The sequence below is a fragment of the Fistularia commersonii genome, chromosome 30 (genome assembly GCF_037954325.1).
Source record: "Fistularia commersonii isolate RoL2024-O1a breed Wild chromosome 30, RoL_Fcom_v1.0, whole genome shotgun sequence".
Classification (NCBI taxonomy): domain Eukaryota; kingdom Metazoa; phylum Chordata; class Actinopteri; order Syngnathiformes; family Fistulariidae; genus Fistularia; species Fistularia commersonii.
Window position 1 is genome coordinate 11,022,094 of NC_141313.1, and position 24,210 is coordinate 11,046,303.

At 49.8% G+C, this 24,210-nt stretch overlaps 2 protein-coding genes and 1 non-coding gene across 6 annotated transcripts; all 3 read right to left on the reverse strand.

Moving 5' to 3' along the window:
* Positions 1-1,606: 1,606 nt before the first annotated feature.
* On the reverse strand, positions 1,607-12,372 carry gmeb1 (glucocorticoid modulatory element binding protein 1). Of its 4 annotated transcripts, none has more exons than XM_086178119.1 (10): positions 11,324-12,372; positions 9,431-9,610; positions 8,841-8,893; positions 7,891-8,006; positions 6,101-6,204; positions 4,815-4,963; positions 4,096-4,212; positions 3,886-4,020; positions 3,184-3,321; positions 1,607-2,737 (listed from the first exon to the last, which is right to left on the reverse strand). In XM_086178119.1, exons 2-10 carry the CDS (start codon positions 9,556-9,558, stop codon positions 1,917-1,919), a joined length of 1,761 nt encoding a protein of 586 aa, XP_086034245.1. In that variant the 5' UTR covers positions 9,559-9,610; positions 11,324-12,372; the 3' UTR covers positions 1,607-1,916. The 4 variants fall into 4 exon arrangements, with proteins under 4 accessions (XP_086034245.1, XP_086034247.1, XP_086034244.1 ...); XM_086178121.1 differs by having other exon boundaries at positions 3,184-3,306; positions 11,515-11,891; XM_086178118.1 differs by having other exon boundaries at positions 11,515-11,891.
* Positions 12,373-12,725: 353 nt separating this feature from the next.
* LOC147216409 (U11 spliceosomal RNA) lies at positions 12,726-12,854 on the reverse strand. The gene has a single exon (XR_015109196.1). It is a non-coding gene; the product is annotated as a U11 spliceosomal RNA (small nuclear RNA).
* A 5,625-nt stretch (positions 12,855-18,479) lies between these two features.
* On the reverse strand, positions 18,480-23,499 carry LOC147216410 (ras-related protein Rab-39B-like). Its single transcript, XM_086177691.1, has 2 exons — positions 23,160-23,499; positions 18,480-19,744 (listed from the first exon to the last, which is right to left on the reverse strand). Exons 1-2 carry the CDS (start codon positions 23,372-23,374, stop codon positions 19,303-19,305), a joined length of 657 nt encoding a protein of 218 aa, XP_086033817.1. The 5' UTR covers positions 23,375-23,499; the 3' UTR covers positions 18,480-19,302.
* Positions 23,500-24,210: the final 711 nt, after the last annotated feature.

The following is a 24,210-nucleotide window of genomic DNA, read 5'->3' on the forward strand; positions in this document are numbered from 1 at the left end:
GGGTCCATCAGCATCATCATTCACGATATGAAGAATGAACCCCGAGGATCCACCAGGACCACCACGGCCAACATCTCAACCTCTCTGCATCCAGAGAAAACATTTCTCTGTCAGCCTGTTAGCAAACAGACGCTTCCGTATTTTGTCACGAGACAAAAACCAAGAAGCCTTCAGATGTCCAACCTTCTGACACTTGGTCCAGTCTTTCACTCCACTCGGACTGCTGGCCAACAAGTGATGCAGTCGGCCGTGAAGATGGACCTGCTTGGATGTATGGGACGTTTGTCCAGCACATCCCACAGAAGGAGACCAGGAGACCTGGACTATTTGGATAGTATCAGTGGAATCTTGGAACATCTCATGAGGATAAGTTCATCAGTCATGCCCGGCTGATATGGAGGACCACCATCTCCCTGAGAGGTTGGACTGGGTCTATGGACATGAACCTGTCCACCCATCAAACAGTGGTTCTGGTCCAGCCTCTGGCCTCAGGACCTGATGTTCTGCTGCTGCCTGATGAATCCCAACCTGTGATGAAAGCGAGATGCTCTGCAGCCCGCCGCTTAGTAGCATCTACTGCAGAGGAACCACCGCGTTCAGACGGTGAGGCAACTTCTGCCTCGGGTCGCCAACTGACCTGGAGAAACATAAGACGTGCCTGGAGGAAACGGCTCGGTGTTCACTTCACTGCCGTCAACCAGTTTCATCCCTGGCTACGTGGAAGGGGATACGACCTTTGGATCTCCAGCTGTCGACTCACAAAGCATCTTCAGGCCGAGATCAATAAAAGCAGGACAGTCATCACTCTGACCAGAGTCTACAGAAGGTCTTCCGCTGTTCTAAGCTGCTTCTCGTCCTTCAGGCCACGGTTTGGCTCCGACCTGCCACCACCTGACTTCTATTACTGAACGGGTCCGAGAAGAGCGGGAAGATCAGCGCCTCTTTAACCCTGGACCAGAGCTCCTCACTGCCTGCTAACCTTCTGTCCTGAGGGTCTCCTCTGAACACAAGGTGAGCAGAGGGTTCTTCGGGCTCAGGTTTTCAGACCTCCTCCTGCAGCCGGGTTCGGCAGCACTGAGGCCTACAAGACACTCAGCAGCAAGCGGTGGGATCTAACAAACGTTCGGTCTGAGCAGAAACACCCACAGCTGGAGATGTTTAGACGATAAGCGATGAGCTTTGAGTAGATCCCGGTGTGATGTTCTGCACCCCGACTCCAGAGTTACAGATCTTTTAATCTAGAGGTTAAAATAAGCCGAACCAACTTGATCTTGTTTCATTAGCCCAGGAGAGGTGAGATGGACCACAGTGGGAACTGGTCAGAATATACGGGATCTGCTGGAAGGCACTGTTCTTCTCAAACCGCCTGATGCTCAGGAGAAGCCGGTCATTGTCCTCCTGCTGAAGCTGCAGCGTCACAGTTCTGTTTTATAGCTCTAGAGTATTTGGTGAAACTTAGGTTTCTATAAGGCAGGAGGTGAGACGTGGTCTCCTGCCAGCCTCGTAACTCAGGGCTCAGAAGGTTGCGGTCCAAATCGACCAGGACGTCCCCGCCAGCCTTGGACTAAATCTAATTCCGTTCCTACGAAACCAAAATGTAAAATCCTTTTGGGGAATGCTTTATTACCGTCCTCCACGCCGCTGTGCTTTACAACTGCCGGGACTCGTCTCTGGAGACTTCTGCATGGTCCTCAACCGGATATCCATGAGCAAAATATTTAATTTAAGTGTACTATAAACTGGCAAAGAAAAAATTAGCACAATTCATCCTTAAGTAACTAAACAGACAGAAAGGTAGCTTCTGTGCTGCCATGATGCCGTTCAGTATAAAAATAATAAAATGCTCTGCAGTTCCTGTGTGCGCAGGGCGGAGCGGAGCCGTGTCCTAGAGGTGGGTCTGCGCGTGAAGACGGGACTCATTTCACCTTGTTGTCTTCCTGAGAATTGTCTCCTATTACGACAATCTGTACGCGTGACAAATGTCCGGCAGCGTCCAGCTGCAGCCCCTGCACCCCGTCAGTCTGGCCCTCGGCCGCCGCCCCTCCCTCCGCGGCCACCGTCACCTCCACGCCACTCCGGACCACCACGGCGGTGCCGTCCCTGGCCGCCTCCTCGGCCAGCTGCAGCTCCATCACGCCGACCGTCTGCTCCGCCGCCGCCGGGTTGATCTCGATGACGGTGTGCTCCTGGCCGCCTTCCGCCTCGCCCTGCATCACCTGCTGCTGCACCAGCACGGCGCCGTCCACCACCTGGCCTTCCAGCGGCACCACCTCGGCGCCGCCCGCCTGCTGGCTCAGGTGCAGCAGCTCCACGGGGCTCATCACCGCGCCCAGCGGGCCGGAGTCCTGCACGGCGGCGGCGTTGACCAGCGTCACGCCCGAGGATGGGTGCAGGGTGATGGTGTCGGCCTTCCCGTCCCCGGCCACCATGTAGCGGGTGAAGAGCTGCGAGCCGGCGGGGAGCAGCGTGACGGTGCTCGGGGACTGGGCCAGGGAGGCCACGGGGAGGCCGGCCACTGTGAAGGGCTGGCCCACCGTGGACAGCGAGATGGGCGACAGCACGGTGAACTGCTGGGGCTGCAGGGCGGCCTGCGGGGGAACGGACGACGACGGCCTCTGCAGGCGAGGACGCTTAGGCTGCCGCTTGCCGGGAGGCTTGGCTTTGGTCGTCTGCGGGCAGGACAGGAGGGCTCGGACCTGCTGCTGCTTCTTCTGCTCCGCCAGCTGCACCTCCAGGTCTGCGGACACACACGGGAGCGACACACTCATTAACACACGCTACCAGCAACATTCAGTGGGAGGTTTGCTGACCCAACGGCAGGTGATTCTGTTTTCTATCATAAGATGGAGAAGGTAAAAACAGTAGAGTTAAGCAAAAGCTCAGGGGTCTAATCCTTGGAGGACCAGCACGTGGGTGTGACAGTGGCGGGGGATCACCTGAAGGTACCAGAAGATTAGGAAAGAACAATAACCTAAGATGTAGGAGCAATCCCTGAAACACGGGAGACGTGAGCGGAAATCTATCGGCACTGCTTTGAAAAACCTACGTTGTGCGAAAAATGTTGAGAAAATCAGGAAGAAGGTGAAAGGTGTGCAAAGCGTGAGACGATACGGAGATGAGATCGGTGATTTGGACACCATAAACACACAGAGGCCGCGGAGCCGGGTATGTGGGGCCACTTACTGGAGAGGGTGTTGAGCACCTGCTCCTGGCTGGGGTCCGTCTGCTGCCTCCGCTTCTCCAGCACCTTCTTGACCGAGTCGAGCAGGCCGAACACCTGGGCCAGGTTACTGAGCACCGCCACCTCTACCAAAGAGGAGTCTGGGATCAGCACGGTATAGCCAAAGGTTAAAAGCGAAGGGTCAAAAGTTACCACTCATGGTCAAATCCATAAACAGGGGATGTGAAGAACGTTTGAGTCAAAGGTATGTGAGATCAGTCCGGATGCTTTCAGTAATTTACACGCTGTCCTGTGACCTCCAGCGTGCGAGGAGCAGTCAGAGCTCTACTGCTGGTCCTAGCGCTGAAGGTAGACCAGGTATGAAGAACCTTCATGTGGTGCTGGTTTTTAACCTTTGTATTAAAGTATGTTTTACCACACCAGGACCCAGAAGGTCATTTCAACCATATAATAATTGGAAGATCTAAACCTCTGAGCAGGCTTCTGAAGGTCCATGTGTGAGGATGACAAGGAGATCTTTCTCAGTGTCACCTGAGAAATAGAAAACCCTTCCATTATCAGCCGAAGCAGCTGTGACGCAGGGCCATGACGGCGAAGGTAAGGGGGAACCGGAGGTCCTGAGCAGTCGTCTGATGGCGCGCGTTGAAGAAGGTGTAACTGCAAATACCGGCCGTCTCAGGGACGTGTTTGCTGAGGGTCGGTACCTGCATCCTGTAGGTCCGCCTCCCTGCGCTGCTGCACGCCATTCAACAGCTGCAGAAGCTCCGTGCTGATGTTGGTCACCACCTCACCCAGCAGACCCACGTCGGCGATTCCTTTCCAGAAGCTGAGCGTGTCGTCTGTCGAAATGAGGACAGGACGGTCTTAGTTGGACGTGACGGACGGCGAGAGGGTCGGGCGGGTTCCTTCACCACCTGAGATCTCACTGCACTCCTTCTTCTCTGCAGACTCCATCGAGGTCCATTCCGCCTTTCCTCCCAAAGGGTCGGCTCTGTCCTCGCCTGCAGCGCCGCCGTTACCAACCACCTGGGCTGGAGGGCAACGCACATACACACAGGAGAGAGGGAAGGAAAGGAAGCGGGTCACGATCGGTCCTGCGGGGACTGACACTGACACGCTTTCGGCAAAGGAGAAAAAGAAACCAACATTTCAGAAATCAAACCAGCCACCTGATATGGGAGAACTTCCACAAAAGAAGTGAAAGAGGTATGAAACAGGAGAGCATGCAGAGGGGAGGCTCAGGCTCCAGTGGAAGCCGCGGGTTTCAGCCTCCTGCAGCAGGAGGGAGATGTTCTGTCAACAGTTGCTGCACCGGCTCAGAAGGTTGAGCCCCTTTCCTGACAGGAAATGTTCACCAGAAACACACTGGGAGAGAGTCAGTGACAACCTCTGGATGTACAGTTGGTTTAGCTCCCTGATTTGAGACAGCCTGTGGAATCTGCAACACTCCAAGTGTTTCTCCAGACGTGTGCTCCTCATCTGAATGGCTACATATCAATGTGTTTGTTTGAGCTGTTCGGAAGGTAAAGCTACAGTGGACCGGAGAAGACCCAGATCCTCCGACTGAGCCGAGGAGGCCCCGCCAACAGGAGCTGGCAGAGAGCAGACGAAGGTGGACCGGCGCCGCGCTCACCCATGGAGGACGTGCATGAGGACAGCCCCGTGCCTTCTGGAGGGAAGCGTGCGTTGTTGATGAGGAGGTCGAACTTGGTGCTGCGACACGTGTTGGTGCACAAGGTGCTGTGCTGGTAAAAGTCCAGCTGGCCCGAGTCCATCATCTTCCTGTGGAGGAAAATACAAGGCTGTCAGTGGCTCGGAGAGCGGAGGTTCAGGGCGGCGGCCGTACAGGGACGGCGGCACGGCGCCCAACACCGATGCTACAGGTATGGGACTTCCTCGGACGCCTCCGACACTGACGGCCGCTGTGTGCTTCTGCGGTTCCGCCGCTTCCTGGGATGACTGCAAAGGGAAAGGACTTTCCAGGACCTTGCAGCTGCTCATGTCTGACAGACACGTCACCCTGTGACACGCCAAGACATGGATGCGCCCCTTCTCCTGCTGTACATCAACTCTACTCTAACACAGGATGGCAGATGTATCCAATGTCCCAGAGCCACCGGCTGACAGCAGAAGCTCCTTTGGAAAAGGTTCGTGGTTCCCGGACAGCGACAGATGGAAACACGGCTGTGAAGGAACAGGCCGATCTGATTGGCTGCTGGAGTCACAAGGACTGCAGCGCCGGTGAGGAGGAGAGATGAGGCAGTGACACACACACACACACACACACACACACACACACACACACACACACACACACACACAAAAACAGAGATCTATTTCCAGGACAAGTGAACCATCATATTGGTAAGTAATCATTTGCGTGTTCCATGCAAACCCTAAATAACATTGAGCGTCCTCACGATTATTGGTCTCCTGTGGGACTGAATAACCAACACATCACAGTCTACAAGAGTCTTACAGCTTCTCAGAAGTACTAACTGAGAACACCGACATTTATTCTAGGCCTTGGAGATCACTGGGCCGACAGTTCGGTGCAAAACATTCAGATGTCAATAAGTTAGCTAATGTCTGAGGAACGCTGAAATGCTAATTGGTTTAGATATGTTCCTCCTTAAATTAGTCTGCGAGGGATGACGTTCGCCGTTGCTATGGTTACACTGAGGTAGCCTTGGATGTCCTGACACGTTCATCCAAAGGTCAGCGGAGTAGAGCTGCTCATGCACAGTCAATCCGAAGGCTACTTTCAGGAAGCTGAGACGGTTCATAGAAGCATCTGCCTGGAGGTCAGTCCCGGGGCCTCATGAGAACGAACCAGCGTCCCTCACGCTGCCCCGGCGCACGGCCCTAAATTCATCCGTCCACCCATCCTCTGCGGAACGGTGAGCAGCGAGCTCCTACCTCAGCATCACCCCTCCCATCCTGATGGCCCTCTTCCAGTCCTTGAGCGTGGCTTTCCCAGACAGATGCACAAACTGCTTGGGGCTGATCAGCTGCTCCTCATACTGCCGGGGAGGGAAGACGAGGAGTTAGTTTGGGTAGCTGGTAATGAGAGGAGGTTTGCTTTGCAGCAGAGGCTCCAACACCCGCCCTGGACGGAAACCCAATGTCAGTGACTCCTGAGTCACAGAGTTTGGGCTTTACTTGGTGCTCTAATATCAAATCATAAAGTGACAGTTGTTAAGAGTCCAGGGCTTTGGATGACTGAGTGCTGGTTCTGGCCTCTAACTGGCAGCTAAAGCTCACTCGGAAACCGGTCGGCGTTCCTCCGAATTCAGTTGGAACAATTTCTCTGTGTCGCGTTTGTGTGTGCCTCGATGCAGGGGGGAAACGCTGTCTGCCTCTAGCGATGTGTTTATCATCTTTTAATTGGTCCCTACTTGACTGGCTGCACTGGGGATGGCAAAGGAAGAGTTTCATTGGACATGGAAACACGTTCCCAGACTATGCATGAGGCAACACACACTTTCTGTCTGCTCATCTCTGGCTCTTTAAGAGCCACAGTCAAGATTCAGACTGGTTTCTGAGGAAAAGCACCATCTGACAGACACCAGGGAATGGCTGTAGAATATGAGCGGATTCATCTGAACATGGTTGCTGTCAGACGTCCTGACCTCATCAAACAAAGTTCTGTGTTTAATAACTGACCCCCGACATTACAGTTGTATTCCGACAACACTGGGAGTAAAGTTACCTTATATTCCGCACTATAAGGCGCCTAAAAAGCCTTTAATTTTCTCAAAAACCGACAGTGTGCCTTATAATCTGGTGAGCCTTATATATGGATCAATAATGAGCCGCAACAGGTCTCGCAACTACGGGAAGCAGCCGCCGACTCCATTTTCTCCCGTAGAATAAGTACCGCGCGGTGCATGCTGGGATATATGACTGTGCGAATCGTGCATTTTCATGAGACCCCAAAACGTCTCCCTTCAAGAGACACGCTTACGACTCAGAGTTTAAACTCAAGGCTATCAGTCACGCAGCAGAACATGGGAATAGAACAGCCGCAACAGAATTCAACATTAATGAATCAATGGCGTGGAAGTGGAGGAAGCGACAAGATGACCTGCGGCATGTAAAGACGACTACACAGAGTTTCCGAGGGAACAAAGCGAGATGGCTAAAGTTAGAGGACAAAAACGCGAACTTAACATCGAGGAATTTAGAGACGGTCCTTCTTGGTGCTTTCGTTTTATGAAACTTTGAACTGCAACAAATTGAGTTGAAAATGCATTGTTTTCAACGAAGGCGACGCAAATACCTGTAAGAGCAACATACAGTACCGTATTGTGAATGCACTAACTTGTTTTGGAGTGAACGGAGTTGTCATAACCTTGGTTTGATTCTATTAATAAAGTTTGACTGACTTATCTGATTGTTTTGTTGACATTCCCTTTAGCGCAGCTCCATTTAGTGGATGCACAACACAACCCCAGCCACTACTTCTATTCTATGCGCCTTATATATGATTTTTTTTTAAATAGGCCATTCATTGAAGGTGCGCCTTATACTCCGGTGCGCCTTATAGTGCGAAAAATACGATAATTATGTGAAAAGTCACTGACATCCAACTATAATTTTCTCGTGACGCCCTTCACAGTTCCTAGCAGGATGCCACTTGATAAGGTGAGTACTGTGAGGTTCTTCTGAATCAGAGGAGCTCCTTCAGACCTACGAGTCCTACCTACCTTCACACACTTCACGTTGATCCCCGGACACACAAACTTCTTGACCAGCAGCACGGCCTTACAGTCTCCGCACGTGATTGGACAGCCGATCTCCACGTCGTCGCCGTCACTTTGGTCTGGAATAACGACAGGGTTGAGGGTTGCTACGTACGAGGAGTGTGTTTCTGAGGCCAAGGATCAGACACAACCTACAGGTGGACACCACACAGTAACAATCTATTCCTCCCCTCTTCTAAGCTCTTCATCGGTTCAAACACTCTGATTCTGTGTGTTAGCAGCACGTTTACGACTGGCAGTGCTTCTGTCGGGGGGTCGACCTTCTTTGAAGACCTTGAGAAAAAAAACAAGAGAAATAACTTCATTCTTGTAAGCGCGACCTGCTGTTTGTGGCCTCCTGTTCATCTTCATGGACAATCTTCAATCACGGATATGTAGTGTTTCTTTATCCATGTCACTGAACTTTTAAATTTCCCTCCCATGTTCGTGCTGACTATAATTAATCTTCTAAATATGATGAACATACTGTTGTCCCTGGTTACTGCTGTGATTACTGTTCCATTTTGAACCCAATAAATATTTAAAAAACAAATAAATCTAAGACATATTACTTCAATTACAACTACCTCCTTTGTTATTATCATTACGATTACTATAATAATAATTATTATATACAGTATAAACCATCCAATCTGCTAATCCAAAGTTGCCCCTTTAGGGTTGCTCCACTGTCAGCGGACTACTTTTTTGGTGGCGTGTCGGTCTTAAAAGATGGAGCTGATAGCTAGATGGCATGGCGATGGACACACGAGAGGGACAAACGGGGTAAACGTGCTGGTGATGTTTGCACTCAGAGACCAAGGACCTGTCCAGGCAGGTGTGCAGCGGCGAGTCACTGGTGAAACACCAGAACCAGCTGTGAGGAGAACATCTCCAGTTTGTGTGCATCTCACCTGGATGAGCCTCCACAGCCATAACAGCCGCATCCGTCTCAGCTGCTTCATCTCTGCAAGGCAAACATTTTCATTTGCATTTCTTCAAACTCAAGAGATGCTCCTCTTTAATTTCACGGTTTCGGGGCTTTAGAAGTCACATAAATTAACTGTGTACTCAGCACAGTGAGGAGCAATTTCATTTCACGTTGATTTACAGGCTGGTGAGACTTCTGAACACTCTCTCCGTCTGAACCCCACTCCAGCCCCGCTGCTCAGACACTACAAGGTATCGTCTTACTGTCAGGGATTTCCTGGTTCTCAAGCACATGTCCGCTTCTCCAATCTGCTGTCCTGCTTAAGTTCCTCTGATTCCTCGATTTATTCAAGCGATATCTTGACCTTTTCTGGTCCTCTCTTGACGGATTTTGGATCATTCTTCTCTTGGTTGAAATCATGTCACGCCAAACCGTAAGGTGGACTCTTGCTATATTTTATTCAAGTTAGCCCTTTCTACATTTGAAGCCATTCTCTGTGGGGTGAAAAGTATCTATTCTGAGGAAGGTCTGATGTCTGGATGCTCCTTGAGGAGAATCCAGTGGTGTTCTCACCCCGTGGGAATGGGCTGCAGCTGGAGGATGACCTGCGTCTTACTGGGGTCATCATGGTCGCCCTCCCCGTCGGCGGTCCCCATCATCACCTCCCCCATGGACACGGTGACCTCCTCGGTGGCAGCCATGGCGGTCCGGACCGGCTCAGACGGGGGCGTCGCTCCGCATGAGGTCCTCCATCTGGAAACCAGAGGGAGAACATTACAGCTCCATGAAGGGCCACGAAGCTCCTTTGAGTGTTACTTTATTTGAACTGTACAGCCGTCTCCTGTATTAGTTTAAGTTATTTCCCACCAGTTCTCTAGATCATCTCAAAGGATCTTTTTAGATTCTTTGGAGAATTTAAAGTAAATCTTTAGTTGGTCACTTTGTTCTACTGAAGGTTACTTCTTCTACATCCTAGCTGAACTCAAGCAAAGGGTGACTTCAGGGGTTTTCCTTATCATTCTGGCTCATTAAGTCATGAAATATCTTTGACTGTGTTTTACACTTTTGGGTGACCGGCTCATTATTTGTTCGTAAGTTCTTGGCACTCCGAGCACCAGAGGGTAGAGATGGACGTAGCTCCCGGTATCTAATTCACTCCGATCATGTTCTCCCAGGCAGATCCATGTTGGTATAACTCTAACATATTTATGAACAAACCGGCCATTTGCTGGGTGATCTCAGAATGCGGGTGCGGACCTCCTGGATGACAAATACATATTTAGGTTTCAGAACGTGGAAATGGGAGATCCCCTGGTTCTCCAGGTGGAAGGTCATTCAGAGGTTTGCTGACGGTTTGCTCACGTCACAAGTTTACGCTGATCTTAAAAACAGATATACCAATATTTTGGAACATTAAGGTTTAGTTCTGGAGTCAGAAGGTTGCACGTGACCATGCTGAGCAGAATCCCACACCTTCCCAAGGTTACAGGTATCATCCATGTTGGTCTGTCTGCGTTCAGTTTGAACTACAAACTGGGATTCAATGATAACATCCCTGCAGGAGATGATGTGGGTTAAAGCAAACGTCTCCGACTTCGTCTTTCTGTCAAATCCACCAGTTACAGCTGGTAATACTATTGGAAATTGTTGAAAGCGGCTGTGGTGAGCTGCTCGGCTGTGCTGGACATCAGAGCAGGTCCGAGAGAACTGGACCCCGTGACCTCTGTGCCCCACCATCACACTCAAAACACTGGGAACCCATGAATCCATAAATGAATGTGTTTCCACCTCTTATCTCCGTCCATTTATAAAGTGCTGATTTATAATCAATTATTATTGTTATTATTATGAAAACTATTGATAATAATGAATAGGAGCAGTCCACCAAGCAGCAGCTTGAGACCCGTTTGCCCCCATGTTGGGCCCGGCAGGTCGGACCAGGAATGAATGAATGAGTGCTTTCCTCCCGTTGTGTCGTATCCAGCCCCCGCCGGCGTCTTGCCGGTAACAGGCGGCGATCGCGGTGCTATCTGTCTCCGGTGTCCCGCCGAACCCGTCCGGGTTCACACACAAGCTAACGTTACGTAAGGCTCGGTCCCCCTAGAACCCGCCGCGGTCCGGGCGGCGAGGCGCCCTACGGGGGGGAAGCAGACCGCGGCGGCTCATCCGGGCGGGAGGACCGGCAGCGATTCCGCCCCGCGGTGGCCGAAACGCGCTTCTTCCCCGCCGAAAGCGGCGCCGGTTAGCCGCGGCTTGGCGGTAGCCATTATTGCTAGCGGCCGGGCGTTCGTTGACGTGCGGAATGGAGGACGGCAGCGCGCCTCCCCCGGCGGGCGGCGGAGCGCCGCCAGCGTGACGGCGCTCCGCCACCCGCCGTGCGGCCGTACGTCCTTCCGTAACTCCGCGTTTTCCGTAACTCGCCGCGCTCCCTCTCAAAATGACGTCTCCCCGTGCGGCGGCACGTACGGCGAACAACGGCGCGACGGCGGCGCTGCCCCTCCATTCGAGGAGAGGCGGGTGAGACGGGACGGGGCCGGGGCTGGGGGCCGCCGGCGACCCACGGCCGAGTCCCACGGCTCCTGCGGCAGTTCGGGCCGACAGAGGGGTGGTCGCGGCCCCGCCGGAGGGCACCGGCGGCGGACGCGGAGCTCTCTTACCGTTTATGAAGACAAACGCATCCCTAGATAGTGGAGAGACGCCGCGCATGCGCACTGGCTTCATGTAGCTTGACTTCCTGCTGAGCGCTAGCTCGCCTAGCAGAGGCTAAGCGCCCAGGCAGAAATGGCGAGGAGGCTCCTCTCCAGCCGAGGAGGCTTCTCTCCATCTCTGGAGGCTTTTCTCCATCTGAGGAGGAGCGTTTTGGCCTGGAGCCGCAGGATTCGGAGGTTCTTGCAAGACTTCATCAGGACTCAGCAGATCTCGTAGTATACAGGCTGTTAATGCCATGCCGTCTGACTCCATCCAGGGCATTGATTTGGATGCTCCTCTCATTGTCTCGGATGAAACCCGCGATCTGCGAATGTCAATTTTTCCAGAATAAAACCCTCCACCTTCTAGTGATTTCACTCTTCCTGGACTTTGAGTCCTCCGTCTTCTGGTGCGCTCGGCTGCCCTTCCCTGGCTCCCTGCTTGACGGTATATTTATTGTGTTTTAGTTTGTTTTATAGTTTCTGACCATGTCTTTCCTGCGGTTTACTTTCCTGTTATGCTGTGCGCTTTTGTTTCGTCTGTGAGTTTACAGATCATTTCTGAGTATATTTTCATTTCATAATCCAATAGTCTTATTGCTTGTAATGAGCACTTGTCAATATGTCAATGTTATTGCTTCTGAACACGGCCTTCTCCTCAAACGCTTTCCTTGTGTATTTGTCATTCATTTTAGATCATCCATTGCTGTAAGTGCATGTTGGTTGTATAAACAAACGTTGAATTGCAATTTTTGTAAGTCGCTTTGGATAAAAGCGTCTGCTAAATGACTGTAATATAATAAACTCTTTAATTACACCTCACTGAGTTTCTTTACATTTTTTATCCTATGATGATTACTGTTCACCAATGGCATCTGAATTCCCGATTATTCCGTGCACATCGTGTTATTCCAAAGCATGGTGTCATTCCTGTTGTCGGCCCTTCAGTTGTGCTGCTGTTTTCACTCCTGACACTTAACTTTATAGAGAGTAAACATAGACGTCTGTACTGATCCTATATCTTTAGATTTCCATCCCTAGAACATCTTGATGCGACTATACTGCTATCTCGTGCACGTTGTACCACGTCAATGTGATCAAGCACTTGTCTTGTACTTAGGAATATTTCATTAAATTACATGCGTCGAGTGGTGGAAAGTGTTGTTTTTCGACAAAGTTACGGGGACGCCGGAGTGGACGACTACCAGCAGTCCCGGGGCGAAAAAATTGTGCTTCCGAAATCTCTTGATGTCGATTCCGCTGGAGGTGAACATGTCCCCGCCAGTGCCATCGCGGCAGAAGCCCTTTTTAATCCGCACACGTTAAAAGCCCCGGCACTCTAGCACGGAATGGCGCATCTCACTAAGGGTTCCCCGCGCCTCTTACTGTGCGGTTTGTCGTCCAGAAACTGACGGATGCGAACGACCATAACCCGCCGGCCGCTGCGGGACGCGGGGAGGATCATGTTTCAGGATCTGTGTGTTCTGAGCCCGTTTAAACGCGAGGGTTTGACAAGCGGGGAGCGCCGAAGTGCATGATGGGTAAAGAGGGTTCTTCTTCTTCTTCTTCTTCTTCTTCTTCTTCTTCTTCTTCTTCTTCTACAAGGCTTTTGGGCTAAATTTGGATTATAATTGAATTAAATGGACACATTTCCATTATCACCAATTTCTTTCTCAAGAGATGAATGAAAAGTAACATTGGTTTTGCTTTTAGGCGACATCCTTGTAAATCCTTTAATTTTTTTTCTAAAATTTAAAATCCTTAAAACTTATGGAAACATCCAAAAAACAAAAAATATGCAGATTTATGACTGATATTCCTTTAGATCCACCGAGTTCAATACATATTGTATTCCCCTTGCCATTTTCTCATTTTAAATTGTTATTATTAATGTTATTATTTGAATTTATATAGTTTTTCCACCTTATTTCTAGAATTAAGTATTTCTCACAGGCCTAAAATCCTGTTGACTCTTACATTTAATTGATTGCATACGAAATTAATATCCCAATGTTTCCTCATGCCTGTTTATATCATTGAAATTCGATTCTATTTAGCCGTGTTTGTTTGTTCATGTGTTTTCTGTTTATACTATATGTGCCCAATAAAAAATATGAAAAAAAAAATATTTTTTTTTTCTCATCCATATTACAACGGCGCTCTGTCCCCCCTTAGTGGGGAAGGTGAGCCCGCACAGCCCATCCGGGGAGCCTGTGTTTACTTCCACACCAAAAGGCTTAACGGTCATCTTTTAAACATGTTACATTTAAAACGTGTCGTGCGATTGGAGTGTTCAACATTTTTTTTTTTCATTTTGTTGTCTATGCTTAACCATGTTTTTGTTCACTCTGCTGTCTATTTATTTGTGGACGTCTTTTGCTATCTTAGTTGTCTCTGTTTATATTGATACCCATATTTATTGATACTGTCATTGTTGCGCTGCTATAACCAAAGACTTTCCCCTATGATGATCAATAAAGTATATCTTATCCTATCCACGCACTGAGAAGACACGAAACCCTTCATCAGACATATATTCATTTATTATTAACCAATAATCAAATTAACATCAATTAAAAGGCATATGGAGTTTACAGAATATATAAAATAAATAACATTTACTCAGTAAAGCTGTGAAATGTGACCATGGGTGTGAGAAGCTGGACTGTCCTGTGCTGAGTGATGGGCCTCGGTGGCCGGGGGAGGATCCTGGAGCCACAAACACACACACGCAGACACACACACATACACACATACATACATACACACACCTTTGACTCTGTGGATCGTCAAAGATTCACTGGCGGCTTTGCCATCAGAGGGCGACTTGTCAGTGTGATTATGGTTCAAACCCATTTCAAACAAACCTCTGTATTCCGTGCCTACATTTGTGAAAGCTGCTACACTAACATCAACACATAGTTCCTGAACAGAAGGAGATTATAAGCTCATCCAAACACAGGGACGTCATTGAACTTTCATTGGTCGCCTCAGCGGGGTACAATAGTATTTAGGTCAGTGCCAGGCTTGTTTTCAAATTGCATCTGCAAGCATCAAACGCTGCCGGTGCCAAAAGCAAAACCTGAATTGTCAATACTGACACGAGGTGAAAGGGGAAACAACTGTTTCACTGGAACACGCGCAGCTACCAGCCATGAGTGGTGTCACAGAGGAAGAGCTCACTGTCATCCATCCACTCCCTGGAGGATGGCTTTCCCTCTGGTGACACAGCGATACACCGTCACACACTGAAACACCTTGAAACAGTGTGATACATAGTAACACACCGTACACACACTAAACACACTGGGAATCCAGTTTTTGCTTACGCCAGCATCCTGTAGGTCTCTGCTTTCCCCAGCAGAGGATGCTACTGCTCAGCTGCACCACACATTGTAGCTGGAGATATAGTGCTCCTGCAGGGGGCTGGTGTGTGTGTGTGTGTGTGTGTGTGTGTGTGTGTGTGTGTGTTCACGTAAAAATGACCCTTCACTTTGACAGACAGTGATGGAGTAAAATGTGGCTACATAAAGGCAAGTTGCAGTGACGGCCCGATTATTTGAACTGCTCGGCAGGAGGTCACAGAAATCCCCGTCAGACACGTGAACGGGAGGGTGGATGAATCTGACGTGGATCTCAAACCTTTACTTTCCACTTTTGGTTCCTAAAGTCCAGTAATAGGGATCAAAATCGATTACAACTAAGGTGAATCACGTTAAAGCTCATCTGGAGACATAGGGCCTGGTACACTTAGACATCTCCGTAAACCACCACTGGGACATCCAACCAAAGCAGGTTATTCTCCATCCAGTGTTTCCTCTGGAGGAGACCTAATCTTCCAGGGTTTTCCACGTCCTCTGATCACTCAGATCTCAGGTTCCAGCTTCAAACCTAAAGGTATACATTTTGGAGGGAGAGCATGTGGCTGATCATCTAAAGCAGGGGTCGGGAACCTATGGCTCGCGAGCCAGATGTGGCTCTTTTGATGACTGCCTCTGGCTCTTTGAAAATTTCCTAACAGAAAAATTAATCAATATTTTTACTAATAATGTTACTTTAGTAAAAAAAAAAAATTACAGGAAAAGCCATCACAATAAAAAAAAATCCACACACATTTTAATCTTAAGATATTTTCCCCCGCAACTTTTCGCGCTGGCACGCAAAAAAGAGCCAATCCTTTCTGTACTCCGGTGTGCGGGAGGGTCCGATACCCTAAAAGTCTAATTTTATTGGATAATTTACAACAGCCTGCACACGTCACTTTGAGGCCAAGAAGTAATATTCCCTCGTTTTTGGTTAGCTTGTTTATGCAGAGTGAACCCTTCTAACCAAGAAGATGAGGAAAAGAAAAAATAATGAGGATTACCGTATGTTTCAGCAGGAATGGACAGAAGAATTCGCCTTCGTGGAGAGAGCAGGTTGTGCAGTGTGTCTTTTATGCAATGATAAAATTTCATCGATGAAACGTTCAAATATAAAGCAACACTTTGACACACGCCATGCCACATTTGCAGAGAAATATCCAGCGGGAGATGACAGAAAGAAGGCCTGTCAAGAACTAGTGTCCAGAGTGCAGGCTAGTCAACAGCAGCTCCGTGTCTGGGCCAAACAAGGTGATTACAATTCGGCTAGCTTTGCTGCTTCTTTAACAATTGTGAGAAGCGGGAAGCCGTTTACAGATGGCGAATACGCCAAATCATTCATGCTTGATGTGGCCAACGAGCTTTTTGACGACTTTAAGGATAAAGACAAGATAATCAAACGGATAAAAGATATGCCTTTCTCAGCAAGAACTGTACATGATCGTACCATTAGTACCATTATGATGTCAAATCAAGTGGAGAAACAACAGGTGAATGACATAAATGCAGCAAAGTATTTCAGTAGTTTCGGACATGTGGGTAAATAAGCAGAGCTGGCAAGTAAACACAAATGGACAGAAAAAAACTTCAGCCTGGAGACCAGCTGCTTGTTATAATATTGACAATGGACAGTCGTTCTCGCACCTAGAAAACATTAAGACGAACCTGCAGTCACGTTTAGTAGCATTATAATTAAGAAGCACTTTTCTTGTTATTAAGTTACTTTGTTATAGCAAAGTATGTTGTTCAAAATAAATTCAGTCTTATTGTACTCTAAAGCTGTTGGTCTTTCTCTTCCATTTAGCTGTTTTTGGTATTAAAATATACATATGGCTCTCTTAGGATCAGATTTTAAAATATGTGGGTTTTTTGGCTCTCTCAGTCAAAAAGGTTCCCGACCCCTGGTCTAAAGTGTCCGAAGAAGCAGTCGACCGTCCATGAGAGACGGTGTCCTTAGGAGGAGCGTCTGAAGGAGAACCAAGCAGGAGGAGGGTGACACAGACCCCGAGGAAGCAGACTTAAATCAGTTTGAAAAAAACTTGCTTGCTTTTTTACCTTCATCCTAAAAACAATTTGAAATAAGTGGAAAAACGTTTGGCAACTTTATAGCATCATTCTTCCGACCTGGCTGCTGGAGCTCTGGAGCTGATCAGCCCTACACCGCGGGACAGTAGAGGGACGTGCACGTGCTCGGTTTACATTCTGGCAATGTTTATACAGGGGCGGCTGTATGAACATTTTGTGTGTGTGTGTGTGTGTGTGTGTGTGTGTGTGTGTGTGTGTGTGTGTGTGTGTGTGTGTGTGTGTGTGTGTGTGTGTGTGTGTGTGTGTGTGTGTGTGTGTGTGTGTGTGTGTGTGTGTGTGTGTGTGTGTGTGTGTGTGTGTGTGTGTGTAAAGGGAGTGGAGACCTGGGGTTCAAACACTGATGTCCACGACCACATCTGAGATGGAGCAGGCAGTTGAGGCTGCCTGGAGCTCGGTTTTAAAGGTGATTCAACCTCACAGACGCGAACACACACGCACACACACATACACACACACACACACACGCATCTCTGACCCTCTACATGACAATGTGAAGTCACAGATCACCATGTTCCACACCTAGCTTCTTGTTTGGACAGGCTGAACATTCCTCCTGGACAGACCAGGAGGAAGTGATGAGGCTGAAATGTCCCACTACACCTGAACTCAGCACTGAGCCAGAGAAGAGGTGAGCTTCTGATGGAGGGAAAGTATTGGTGTGGAAGAGGTCTGTTTGTTAGATGGTCCACCATCTCTGGCTGTGAGTCTGAAGTTCTGGCCTTCCTTTTGAAGGAAGACTGGAGATCAATCCAGATTGATGCCATGGATGGTGGGATTTTACCGGTCAGATCACTGGGTCATCAGATGATCTGAGCTTCAGCTTCGCTCTCCATGCCACAGTCCACAGCTCTGCTGTCAAATCCTGTCGGTAGGAAACAAACAAACAAATATCGAACTCTCCGTGAATCCCCGTTGCCTTTGGTGAGCTGGTCTCTATCATCTCCTCAAGCGTGGCTGGTCATCAAGGTGAACTGGTGTCTGAGCTGAGAAGTACCCTGCTTTCCTCGGTGGCTGCAGGAGAAGTTCCAGCCTACTTGAATCATTAGCCCTGTCCAGCGATGCCGCTGATATCCGACCGCTGAGGGTGGAACCCTGTGAAGATGGAGATAGGAACACCTACCCGGACCACTGGGCTATAATTGGAACCTATAGCTCTTCTAGAAATGATCTCCATCTTTGTACAAAAACACACTGATGACATTAATTTGGCCAAGGTGCACGTTCAGCGACAGAAGCAGATGATGTGAGGTCCTCGTACTCGAGGAGCATCACCCTCACAGCATTACATGGCAAGGAACTGCTTGGTCCTTCACTTAGTTCTAGAAGCAATGAGAGATATCTTCTGACCTTAAGTTGGACTACTGATGCATCTGAAGAAGCTGCTGCCACCTATCCTGCCTTCGATGCCCCTCTGCTCCCTCGGGGGTGACAGTGGCTCTTCATTGTGAGGACAGCGTTCTCCGAAGCTATGGGTTTTCCATTAAACTGTGGTGGGACTTTTATCTCAGGAAGAGGGAACATTTACATGAAATCTGGGCTTTATTTTTGGACCTTCGGTATTCATGTGATCATCGATGTCATCTGAGGTTCCAAATATCCAAGACCCAGAGCCCTGCTGAGGCCTTCATATGTCATCCGTTTCTGGATCTGCAATCATCTGAATGTTGGTCCAGAGGAACCTCCTGTTCCCCAAAACAGCCTTGGATTGAGCTTTGCGGCAGAACTCTTTCCAAAAAGATCCAGGAGGAACCTTACAGTGGGTTTGGCTCAACAAGGAGGAGGACCTCCTCCGCTCAGCCGGGAGAAGGTCTCTTCTTGCTCGTTGGATCATTTGAACCGGAGATTCTTAGATTCACAGGACGGGAGCTTCCGAACGTGACGATATCAGAAAAGAACTCCAGAAGAAAGGTGGGAGCGGTGCTGCTCGGGTCAAGTACCGGCACCCGCGATGTACACTTCAGTCGAGTAACTGAATCAAAGTACTCGGTTACATTTCAGTATTGATTGAAAGAGCTTGACGGGGCCTTCTCCATTAATCTCCGAGGACTATTTACATTATTACACGAGGACACGGAGGAAGCACAGCACGAGCAGATGACATGGAGATGCCGGACCACACCAAACCCAGCCTGCAGATACCTTCAGCAGACCTCTGATGTCCCGTGGAGCCGCTTAGATCCACCGTCAGATACACCCTGGCCCTTTTGCTCCGAAGACCAGGTGATGTGCGGGGTTGATGGAAGGTCGGATGTCTGGTGTACCTCTGTGAGCTGTGTGGGCGTGACGGGACGGGGCTTGGGGTTCTTCTCAGTCAGCAGTGGCAGCTCTTCTCTGCGGACAGGTCGGCCAGGTCCTTCTCGTGGTCACTCAGGTAGAGGAGTTCGCTGTTCCGCCCCCGTTTCACCCCGTCCCATCCTTCGCGGGTGACGATCTTGCCCATCTTTATCAGCTCGTAAATGTCTCTGGTGAGCAGCTTGAAGGCCCGGTCCACGTTGCTGTTGCACTTGGCCGACGTCTCCACGTAGCGGATGCCCAGCTCGGCGGCGAGCTGCTCGGCCTCGTCCCGACTCACCCTGCGGTCCTTGATGAGGTCGCTCTTGTGGCCGATGAGGATGTAGACCATGTGGTGAGGCAGGATGTGCTCGCTCACCTTCTGGTGCCACTCCCTCACATTGTCGAAGCTCTTGCGGTTGGTGAGGTCAAAGACCAGAAGACCTCCGGCAGAGTCGCGATAGTAAGACGTCGTGATGGACCTGGCGGGGAGAAGACAGAGGTTAACAACTCCAACGTAGCATCAGGATCAGCAGAGGGGTTGGATTCTCCAGCAAGCTTCAGCACAATCCACAGTTGCCGATACACTTGGAGATAAGCAGCGGCGGCCTGTTGGACAACGTTGTCTCCACAGCCACTAGCTCTCTAAGCTAACCTGTTGGATTCTGGTGTCTCCTAGTGTCGCTGTCCAAGCTGACCTTCCGGAGAGCGGTGACTCTACGAGGCTCTGTCCTTTGATTGAACCCGATCGGCCAATGCATCTATGAGGAATCTAAGTCCGGGCGCTTTGAGGCAGGCAGCAGAGAACACCTAAACCCAAGCCCACGAGCTCTTCCAGTACAAGCTGACAGAGGACTTCAAAAAGGGCCTTCAGGCCACTCAACGGAGAAAAGGTAAATGTCGGATTTCAAACGTCACAGATAAGAAAATTTAACTCTGTGAACCTTCGTCCTCTTGGCATCTGGGAGATGAACGGACAATGTTTACACTCTCAACCTCAGCAAATCTGGAGATCAAACTCAGCCAGGCTAAAGCGGATGTTCGGAGCTGGATTCTCAAAACCTGTAACCACCTACAGATCTGATAATGAGGACGTGCCTGTTCACCCGGTGACCATGGGCGACCCAAAGAGGACCAGAGAAGGTCTTAAGATGGTCAGAAGACACTCTGTGGCAGCCAGGGTCAGGGTTCATCCTCTCACATCCAGAGACCATGATGGGTCTCTTCCACCCAACAGGTCCACAAAGAAGCTCTGAGAGATGTCAAGACATCTGCTTTGGAAAACCAGAAGCTGGCCTGTTGTGAAGCTCCAGCATCTGACTTGGAAGTAATCGGTTCAATAATCTGGATGAAGGTCCCAACGCAGACCTCTGGTCCAGTGGACAAGAAGCTTTGCGGTCTGCTTCTGTCACAGATTTACCCTAAGCAGGTTTTTAGAGAAGAAAGAAATGACCTTCTGCTGTTTGGAAACTCCAGTAGCACTTTGGACATGACTCCAAGCACCATACCTTCTCAGAATAAGATGATTGACAACCATAAGTCCAAATGCCCCAAAGTATTTTAATTCTTGTCCCACTTTCTTCTAATCCACACATTCATCCACTCCATGAGGAAGCTTAGGGGTCTCCGCTTTGGAGAGAAGGTCTGCTGGATGTCAGTGTTACACACAGGAGGCAGGAAATAGTGTGTCACATGTGATTTATTCCTGGAATACACAAGTCAATACGTTTTAGTCAGAGTAGCGATCGACTGCTGGAAGCCTGACGCCGTTTGAGCGCGAGGCTTCAGCAGTCAACGTCGACTAGAGCTAACGGTATCTTTTGCTAGCGTCGGTTAGCGATTACCCTAGTAACGTAAAACACACAACAAAATTGGTTCCAACACCCAAAACGTCTCCTTAAACCCATAAACTCCCACACTGATGTCACATATACAACTACCTTGACACTCAACCCACCTGGAATACACAAGTCAATACGTTTTAGTCAGAGTAGCGATCGACTGCTGGAAGCCTGACGCCGTCAACCGCTGTTTGAGCGCGAGGCTTCAGTAGTCAACGTCGACTAGAGCTAACGGTATCTTTTGCTAGCGCCGGTTAGCGATCACTCTAGTAACGTAAAACACACAAAAAAATTGGTTCCAGTACCCAAAACGTCTCCTTAAACCCATAAACTCCCACACTGATGCGACATATACAACTACCTGGACACTCAACCCACCTGGAATACACAAGTCAATACGTGATCGACTGCTGGAAGCCTGACGCCGTCAACCGCTGTTTAGGCGCGAGGCTTCAGCAGTCAACCACCCGCTGTTGTGTCACTACCGCCACCTCCGGTCAAAGTAAGAACTACAACAGCGTCAATTCAAACATTTCCTGCATAGTGTGAGTGAGTGCCATCTGAAATCAAAACAATATACACACAAAACAAAAATGTCGGGGGGTGTCTCCACATCCAACAATACCAATCCAATTATCAAAATAGTCCTGGGTGCCAGACCAGCAATCTGCCTGATCATAGAGCACTAAGGGTTCTCATCGTTTTTAGGACAAAGTCCTTGGTGAGAACATTCCAGACAAACTCTTCATCTTGGCATCAAGCCACTGTTCATCTTCTCAGCCGTGCTTTGGTTGATGGACTAACACACACGAAGGACCAAATCCTGAAACTCGCGGTGCTCCTGGTAATCCTGTCGGGCCCGCTGTCCTCCAGGTGGTTTCCAGGTGCCGGTCCCAATGCTTCTTTTTTGGAATAAACTGTTTCTCCTCTGCATCCAACCATCATGGATGGACCCCGAGGGAACAGCGAGAGAACAGCTCTTCTGCAGCAGGGAGGAGCTCAGGAATCCAACCAGGAACTTCTGGTTCCAAGACGCCTGCTCTACCACCTGAGTCAGGGGCCCTCCGGATGCAGAGGGTTGTGTCAGGAAGGGCAGCATATGTGAAACATCTACCAAATCAAATATCTGTGACTTCCATAGTGGACCGCAGTGGACCATAGTGGTTAACAAGGAGCGCCATGGGAGCTGGTGGGAACCAGGCTTCTGTGAGCTAAGGAAGACCAGGAGGAAGGCGTGTCTGAAGCTGGAGAGAGAAGAAAAGACAGGAATCCAGGACTGAGAGGAGGGACGATCAAACCGGACCATCTAACCATCTCCTTGCTTTGAAATGGAGCCATGAAAGCTTCTGTGGACAAAGATGACTCAGTTCAAAGATCTAAGAGGCTGGAATGAAGGCGCTTCCCAAACTTCTCCTTTGAGTGCTGATTCTCTGGTCTTCACTGGCTGGAGGAGGCAGTGACCATCTGGAGCTCCAGGGCTGGAGATGCCTCCAGTGTGTGTCCATCAAACCCAGGAGTCCATTCCTGGCAGATACGCATCAATTTGGTTCAGAACATCTAACAGAGCCAGCAGCTGCTCATCAGAAGGTCGACTGAAAGCTGACCAGATCTCACAGGGACGAAGTGGTGAAGAAGTTCAGAGGCCCATGTTTCCTCCTTGGAGGTAAGGATTCTGCATGAACGTCTAGAAGGAGCCCAGCGAGAGAGTTAAAAAGGAGCAGCTGTAGGAGATGAGACCTCAGAAGCTTTCTGCTCGTGAAGATCTGACAGAAGCTGGAGGAAATCCTCGTCTAGAGCTTCAAACAGGCCGGAGATCCAACGCGACACATGAAACGGAGGAAGCAACAGGACGAGTCAAAGGGAGAGGGAGGACTGGGGTTTTTTCATCCTTCTGATCAGACTGGGCCTGCAGACAGGACGAGTACCTCCTCCATGAACGAAGCCATTCTGCTTTCACGCCCACCTTCATGCATCCACCCTGACCTCCCTCCATCCTCCCACCGGGGCCTGCTCCTCCTGCACCGACCATCTCCTCCCCAACTGGAGCAGGTCTTACCTGAACCTCTCCTGGCCCGCGGTGTCCCACAGCTGCAGCCTGATCTTCACATTCGGCTCGACCACGAGCGAGCGGGCATAGAAGTCCACGCCGACCGTGGGGTCCGACGCGTCGGAGAAGCCCCCGTCGGTGAAGCGCTTCAGCAGCGAGGACTTCCCCACCGTGGAGTCTCCGAGGAGGATGACCCGGAACTGGTACTGCCACACGATATCCATGGCATGACGAGCGGGACGAGACGAGCGTGTGAGTGCGTACGCGTGTGCGTGTGCGTGCGTGAAACAAAAGCCCGGGGAGCGAGATGTTTGCACGGAGCTGCAGCCGCTCACCGATCATGTGACCCGCCAGCCGGCGTCACATCAAGGGACCGGGCTACTCCTTAATCCCGCGTTTGACGGAATAATCCACGCAAACCAGCCGCCGACCGGGAGCCCCGTTACCGTGTCACTCCATCTCCATCTCCATCCTCATCTCCAGCCTGGATCTCCGAGGCGGGCTCGGCTGCTGTCCGTGGTTCTGAATGCCCGGTTTAGTTTGGGACAACCCGGGATGCGCCTTTGAGAAACAACCCAGAAACAACCGAACGTGTCCTTCTGTAATTTGTGTGCGTGGAGGCCGAGTCAATCCCAATCTGGCCGTTACATCACCAATATGGGGCAGGATTAACGCCAACAGAGCATGGTGTGCGAAAGCAAGGCATTTAGAACTACAAATCACACAATGCACCGCGGTATGACGCATACCCCACCTGACCTGTCCTGGCCAACCAGCACACCTCAGTGCCGCCGTATATATTCACAATGGCGCCTCTTTACCGCCCCTTCCCTTCGAGCTTCGTGGCGGTGTCGAGTCATCTAACCAGCCTTGAAAATAGTGAGGCCTACACAATTTCCTTTTTTTCTTTTTTTCATGTGTTTTCTCTGTTGATACTATATGTGCCCAAAAAAAATTATGAAAACATTTTTTTTTTGTTTTTCTCATCCATATTACAACGGCGCTCTGTCCCCCCTTAGTGGCGAAGGTGAGCCCGCACAGGCCGTCCGGGGAGCCTGTG